General features: G+C 36.2%; 1 protein-coding gene across 1 annotated transcript in view; it reads left to right on the top strand.

The window, feature by feature from the left end:
• The first annotated feature begins 1,859 nt into the window (after nucleotides 1–1,859).
• Parp1 (Poly-(ADP-ribose) polymerase) overlaps nucleotides 1,860–7,502 on the top strand; it is a 13,349-nt gene continuing 7,706 nt past the window's right edge. The window contains exons 1-4 of the mRNA XM_022838023.2: nucleotides 1,860–2,314; nucleotides 3,457–3,563; nucleotides 6,474–6,652; nucleotides 7,150–7,360. Of these exons, the coding sequence (XP_022693758.1) occupies nucleotides 2,195–2,314; nucleotides 3,457–3,563; nucleotides 6,474–6,652; nucleotides 7,150–7,360 (617 nt within the window). The 5' untranslated portion in view covers nucleotides 1,860–2,194. The remainder of the gene's footprint in view (nucleotides 2,315–3,456; nucleotides 3,564–6,473; nucleotides 6,653–7,149; nucleotides 7,361–7,502) is intronic.

The raw sequence follows: 7,502 nt of genomic DNA, 5'->3' as shown, positions 1-7,502 counted from the left end.
ACTACCACTTCATTTAAAATTCCCTTCTATATAACAGCGAGATTAAGTTATAAAATAGCTTATCAATGAAAAATAATTATAAATTATTATTTTCGTTTAATTTATTCACACTGCATAACAAAATATCAATATTTAAGCTTTTCAATAAGGCCCTAAAAAACATGCGGGATAACATCACTTATAAGACAATTGTGTGAGAATTTCGGCATCGATTCTAGGTGTAATCTTTAACCACGTAACAAACAGTAATGTAGACCATAAGGCAGATATTTGCTTCTATTCGGGTTTATCTAAATTTGTTTAAATGGACTTACGGACTGAGGCTGAACAGATTTAAAAAAATTGTTACCATTTTATTCTGTCTAAATTCTAAGTCATATTACATCTACAGCAGAACGTAAATATCCCAATAACATTCAATTCCATTACTTTTGTCAGTAATTAGATAGACGCCCAGATAGCGTTTCAGCGCTGCGTGCACTAGTCTAGGAGAAATGCATTATGGCAAAACCGCGCACAAAACTCGAACTAATTTTTCATATTTTTTTGCACGATATTGATAAATCTGTATTGATTCTTATTCAACTGCCCGGTAAGTTCAACGCTTGTGGTCGTCATTGCTTGTTGGATCATGCTTCACAGATTTTTCAATAATAAAATGTACTTATAGCCCACTTGGGAATGAATGACGTGGTGTTTTGATTACGCGTGGATTTGTTTGCATCACAAATGTTTATTATTATTTATATATTTATAATTTAATTTAAAAAGCTGCTGCTAGAAACGAATTAGAAGATATTAGGAGACTTATTTTACATTCGATTTTATTCAAATAGAACTTGGTCCGAAGGTTTTAACCCGCTTCATCCCAAGTACTTTCAGGCTTTGAGTGCACTCAAAAAGCGGCAGCGTTTAAAAAAACACAGTTTAAGAAAACCGCAATGTGATGTAATTCTGTTTCTATTTAGTGTCCCTTGTTTTTAATAATAAAAGCTTACTCGAACTTCCTCCTACCTACATGCTCATAAGACAACATTTCTGTATATAAAGATGATAGGGTTAATGACGAACCAAGAATAGATTCTGATGTTGGCGAAGCTAGCAAAACGTTCTTAATGATAACCGTTATAGATATTGTGTAAGAAATAAATCTTGAACATTGCGATTTTAATCAATTAGTATGTTGTGACCAACGCAGACGACCGCATCATTGAGATGGAAGATTTTATGGTTGTGTCTACGTTGCAGCATTATTTAGCGATAGTATTGGATACTTTAGTGTAGCTTGCGTATAGATCTTTTTCCGTTCAGTAAAGTATTAATAAATACAACTTGTAAATAAAAATAAAAATAATTTGCTGCTATGATTTTTTTAACACCGTTAGTAATATTATTTTGGTTTAAACGAATTTTATAGACTCTCGTACGGTGCCGGAAGTCCGTAACGCATCACTATCCACGCCATTTTATAGAAAAAAAAAAAAGGCTAACATCCATCAATCGCTACTATCATCCATGATTATTTTTGCTGCACAAAAACTATATTACATAATAAATATTTTTTGTTTACGAATATGGCCCTAATATAGTAATGCAGTTCAAATAATAAGGGTCTTCATGCCTTGCGAAGCGGTAGAATGCCTTTAACTGATATCCATCAAATCTCTGACAGACACATTATAGCCTTTTAGTTATCTCCAACGATGGCTCCGGTCAAGCTCGAATTTTACCTGTTTGAATGTCACGCGCGCGTCGTCTGCATCCCTGCGCGCTTCTATCGTTGCTGTGTCCACCATCAGCCTCATGTCTTTAATTTTGCGCGCCAAATGTTTTAGCATTACTGCTTTTTAAAAACAACGTAAACAAGCAGGACCAAGAGGAGATCGAGCCACACTGTGAATAAGGGATGTAACCTGACTGCGGCTACGATAAAGAACAAAGATTCTAACTACTGTTTTTACCGACAATACGTGAGTGTGAATAGCGTGTGTTTGGTTGTGGGATAAACCTACTGGAGGACGCGGATGTCTTACCCTTGTTGAAGCAAGGGTCCAGCATTTTGTGGTGTAGAAGGCTGGCTTTGTGAAGTGAGGATATTCGATTCGTGTTGAAGAAAACTGGCAAATTTAACTGAGTAAAAATAACATTCGAATTAGTGTGTTACTGGGCGAAAAAATAGAAAAAGTTCACCAATATGGGAGATACTGACTCTTTGCCTTTCAAAGTAGAGTATGCCAAATCAAGTCGAGCCTCCTGTAAAAACTGCTCCGGAAGCATAGCTAAGGAAGAGTTGCGACTTGCAACTGTTATTCAGGTTTGTGTTGTTAACTAAAACATAGATATATCGTCGTCTTTAAGGTACTGCAATGTGAATTCAATTAATATAATCTATTATGAATAAATTGTACTTAAACTAGATATATTTTGCATACTATAATTGTTATTGTAATAATATATATAATATAATGTTATTTACAGCTTATAATGCTTGTAAATAATATATATAATATAATGTTATTTATAGCAGTTATTTACATTAAAAGGATAGTAATATAGTAATGTAAATATGTAATTTGGCCAGGAGTTTTCAACATAGAGAAGCCAGGCAAAATCATTCCTTATAGAAAGTACCATAACTTATCTGACGGATTTTCGAGTTTTTTTGAAAGGCACGGTTGAAACTGGTGGGGCAGTTCATAGTACTGAAAATATACATAATGTATTTTCTGAGGCCTCATCTGTAAAAGAAAATGTTTAGTGTTTCGACGGTTCTGATCTTCAGTAAAATTAAGTTTATATATGCTAATAGGGCTTAGATGACAAAATTTTTGCATGGTTGAGTGCGATGAACGTCGATGTACGTTACTGGAAGATTACGTAAAACTTCTTTTATTAGTATAAGATACCTGGTTTATTTTTGTCTATTTAATTTGTTTAAGATAAGCCTTAGCTATGCCGATGTGCGGATTTGTTTCCTTTAAACCATTCTATTCAGAAGTAATGACAAGGAGCTATGATTAGAGAAAAAAATCTTCGGTCAAAAGACTTTTGTGGAAACTGAGATTGAATAGTAATTCTTACTCTGTTTTGATTCAAATTAAAGATGAGTCGTAGCGATGTGGTGTACGGTACTTCGTTGATATTATTGGGTAATGGTCTTGCGTATATGGAAGGAATTTTTACATAGTTAGTAGTTTGGAGTAGTACCTTTGAATATCATAAGTACCCTACTGATATCAAACACCAAACTTACGATAAGTTTGGAATTAGCAAAATGAGGTTAAAAATGTTGTAGGAGTTGGTTTTGAAGGCTTTGAAATCAAATCTATTTTAAGTTTAATAGAAGTCGATTCCTGTCGCAATTTCATGCACTTAGCTTAGTTTTCAAGAATTGGCAAATACAATCATTATTGAGTTGTTAGTAATTAACAGTAATTTCCTATTTTGTAATTTCAGTCCCCTAAGTTTGATGGCAAGATTACAAAGTGGTTCCATTTCAAGTGTTTCTTCATCAAGAACAGACCAAAATCTACAGGTGACATCGACGGATTTTCCAATATAAAGTGAGTTTCATTTATGTCGTGTTGTCTCCGTTTTTCTAATTAAGCTTTGTGTTTCTTTTTTGTACTATTAATCTGAACATAGTAGTTAGTGGTTTCATACTCGGACCCTCTTGCCGTAAAAAGATTAAAGCCGTTAAAGTAGGTATCAGAAAATATTGCTCGGGGTATTAGTTGAAGCCTAAAAATATCATTGCCAGCTCCTGGAGGAGCTACAAGCCAACATATTGTCTTTAAATAAAAACTTATGATATGGTACTTTGCGACTTGAATTTCCGTAGGACAGTATCCGGATTTGAAGATCAGTTCCTAGGTAATATAGCCAATGGCGGAGCGTCCAAGAGAAAGACTGCTAAAATAACGTACTTGACTGCACGAAAAAAACACACAACTTGAAAGTTCTGTTTTTTTAGTTATGCAGTATTCGCTTTATTTTTATTCAACAATCATTTATATGTGTTTCACGTTTGTTTTCTAATTGGTAAAACTGCCTAAAACATGCTTGTACGTATATGGAGTTCTATATAATGGTGTACAGTTCACAGAGGCAACGCTTTAGAATTGATCCTAAGCTCACTGCTACTGGTTGATTGGGAAATTTGCATTTTCTTTAGAAGCTCATATATTTAAACGTTATCACATTTGCATCAAATTTAACTTCTTTAAGAATCGTTTATTCTGATTGGCCACAATAGGAATAGGTGTATAGGAAGGTAAATTTTAGTGATAAAAACCGAGCCGTATTCGTGAGCTAATTAATGAAATAACGATAAAGATGTGTTATCAAAACGTTCGTAATCAATCTGTAAAGCAATTTTTTATTATGCAAGATTGGTTGCGTAACGATAAAAAGCTAGATTCGTGTTACTGTTGCAAAGGCGCATAAACGTCCTGTCAAGCAATGAGTCTTATCAAGCAGTGAGGATACGATTCGTTTAGCGTATACGTTCAATAATCTCTTACGGATTCTAATTACGAATCACCGCAATTATATACACAAATGTCAAAACTATTATAATTCCACCATATTCCTAACTGCCTGTCGTTTTTATAACGTGGTGACAATACTCTAACTTTTCACATGATACTCGGCCGTCTCCAAGAAGCTTTTTTGTTTGCTAACAGTCTTGTTTCCTCTCAAAGACGTAGTTTAACTCAAGAGCACCTCAATAAGCGGTCGACAACCTCTTAACAGGCATCTTTAGCTTTGTTCACCCCGCAATTTAATAATGCTTTACGTATTTTCTAATCGGTTACTATTGTATTTTTGCGACGGATGCCATTCGGGACACCACACCCAACTGACTTCCCGCTATACATTATGTGAGGAAGATTTCAGTTTAGACACGGATATTATTATCATAACTTCTGCGATTTCTGTAATAGATATGGATGCGAAATATGAATTTCGCTGAGTTCTCTCGACGAGCACTATGCTGCTTCCCTTTTCATTTGGGTGTGCTGGTCCTCGCTGTACAAAAAAAACCTGTTCGCTATTTTCTTGTCCCGGCATTTTGCCGTTTCGATCATTCCCATTCTTCATCGCTTCCGCGTGACTTCACCCACAATAGGTCAATCTTGACTAAATATTTCTGCGACTTGTCTGTCCCTTGCCGGGTGCTCATTCAAGTCTAATTAAACTGCAGAAGGAAAGCGATTCGTCTTGCCGGCCCCAAGGTGTGCGCATTGTTGTAACTGACTTGGGCTAACTCCCATGCTGATCAATCAGGCTACTATTGTCTCCTTCAGGCACAATTCGCAGGCTCTTGCAGTATCTGTCTTTTATAAATTCGATCCTTTGACCTGTATTATTGTCGATGGATTTTCAGTCAATCATGGAGACAGAGCTGCGGTATTTTGGTGATATCTGCTATGTACCGAGTTTAATTTCAAAACTTTGAAGTAACTGGGAGGACTTTTCGGGAAAAGCGGTTCAAAGAAACTAATTTAGAATTAGAAAGAGATCTTTGGAAGCTTAGGGGTGACGCAAAATAAAGTGAAATAATTTGCCAAATTCTCTGAGCCCGTCGCCCAACTTGCTGGTATCCTAGAAATAATGCTGCTCTTGTCAAAAAAGCTGATCAAACATCACGTATTATGAGAAAGGCAATGAATACCGTATGATCGAGATCGAAAATACCTTGAGGCCATCGTGTCCACGCACTCGGAAGACTTTGGGTGCTCTAGAGAATATAACCTATTCTAGTGGCGATGAAAACTGCATCCACACCGTACGACCGTTGCACGCCGATGAGTGATCACTACTAAAATTATTGCGTTGCAAAAGCCGATCTGTTAGAGGTTATGAGTGCGGTTGATTTTTGTAGGATTTAGAAGTGTCGCCCCGCAACTCCAACGCTGAGAAATCCAAACTCATGGTGTAATAAGCTAACAATTCAAGAGTCCATCATAGTGCAGTTTAAGCTAGTTGATTCTAAAGGTGTGAGCTCGTAACGATGTAGTTTACACGCGAGAACTTTCAAGAGAGGTATTTATAAGCCATTGAATGTGAATAGGTGATGGTATACATATTACCCATTGGAGTCCGGCACACGTAATCGGTTACACTTACAAAACTTGTTCTTAGCCTTAATTATATCTGGGGCATCGCATGAAGTAAGTTGGCCGGAAGATACTAAACTCGCAGAGTACAAATAGCATTCGATAATTTGTTTATTGAGCGGCGATCAATGGATCTTTAAAAAGATCGAACTTAGTTTTCTCTAGTATTGTTAGTTCGTTGAGGGACTTCATTAAATGACAGAGTTAAACGGGCGTAAATTTTCCTAATTATAGATCGATGCAATGTTGCACTCGCTTATTTTTCGGATGTGTGGCTGTATTGATGAAAGGCTCAGTATATGTACATATATGCATATCGTTTTTCTTTAGGTGGCTATTTTTTTTTTTTAGGTTCAATGATCAAAAACTTATCGAGGAAAAGGTCGGCTCTGGCGGAGGGACGGCTGCAGTAGCCGGTAAAGAAAAGGTATCAACGAAGGAGAAAAAAAATGCCACCCAGGAGTATTCAGTCGAATATTCCAAAAGCAGTCGAGCAGCCTGTCGCAGCTGTGAGGAGTTCATTGCTAAACGTAGGTAACACATTCCCGTGATGGTGCAACGGCATGCTTGTTTACGAAACTACGAACATTAGGTGAAGTAGTCTGAACCCTGAACTGCGTGTAGACAAACACATGATTCGTCTCCTACTTCAAGCGACCAACTTTCTGAAACAGTGCTTAACTAAGGCAGTACCGGATGAAATGGTAGAAACATTAACATTTAAAAATGAGTAACTTATCTAAATTAAGTTTCTTTTTCTGTTTTTATTTTGAAAAGAATTTCAGTGTATATAATTATACGGAAGACTTCTTGTATTATCTGCGATCAAATGTTAATCAATACCAGAACAGCACGTACTCTACAAACCGAAGTCGATAACCAGAAAGAAAAAGAGATTTAGAAAAAGTCTACAATATTTTTTGATATAAATTTTTCTTTGTACACTAGTTAAAAAGCCCATTTAGCAACATCGGCAGGTGCAGATAATCAGATTCTTCTTCTGTGATTTACTACACTTTTTGAACAGATCAAGTTCGAATTTCGAAAATGGAATACGACTCTGAAAGAGCTCGCTCTTACGGACCTTATCCTGGGTGGTATCATGTCGACTGCTTTGTGGCAAAACGTGAATCTCTTGGTTGGTATTTGCCTGGCACGGATCTGCCGGGATATAAATCCCTTGGAGTAGATGACCAAAAGATTCTTAAAGAAAAAATTAAGAAACTGTCCCCGCCCAAGTGAGTAGTAGGAAACATCTTGAAGTTATAGCACATATATGAAATACATTCTATTTTAGATGAGACATAGAGCTGTGAAATGCAGAAGATTTGGGTGATTAATTGTGATATATATATATATATATATATATATATATATATC

The sequence above is a fragment of the Varroa jacobsoni genome, unplaced genomic scaffold (genome assembly GCF_002532875.2).
Source record: "Varroa jacobsoni isolate VJ856 unplaced genomic scaffold, vjacob_1.0 scaffold_739, whole genome shotgun sequence".
NCBI lineage: Eukaryota > Metazoa > Arthropoda > Arachnida > Mesostigmata > Varroidae > Varroa > Varroa jacobsoni.
The sequence above is the reverse complement of the archived record's forward strand: the minus strand, read 5'-3'. Positions and strand labels throughout refer to the sequence as shown.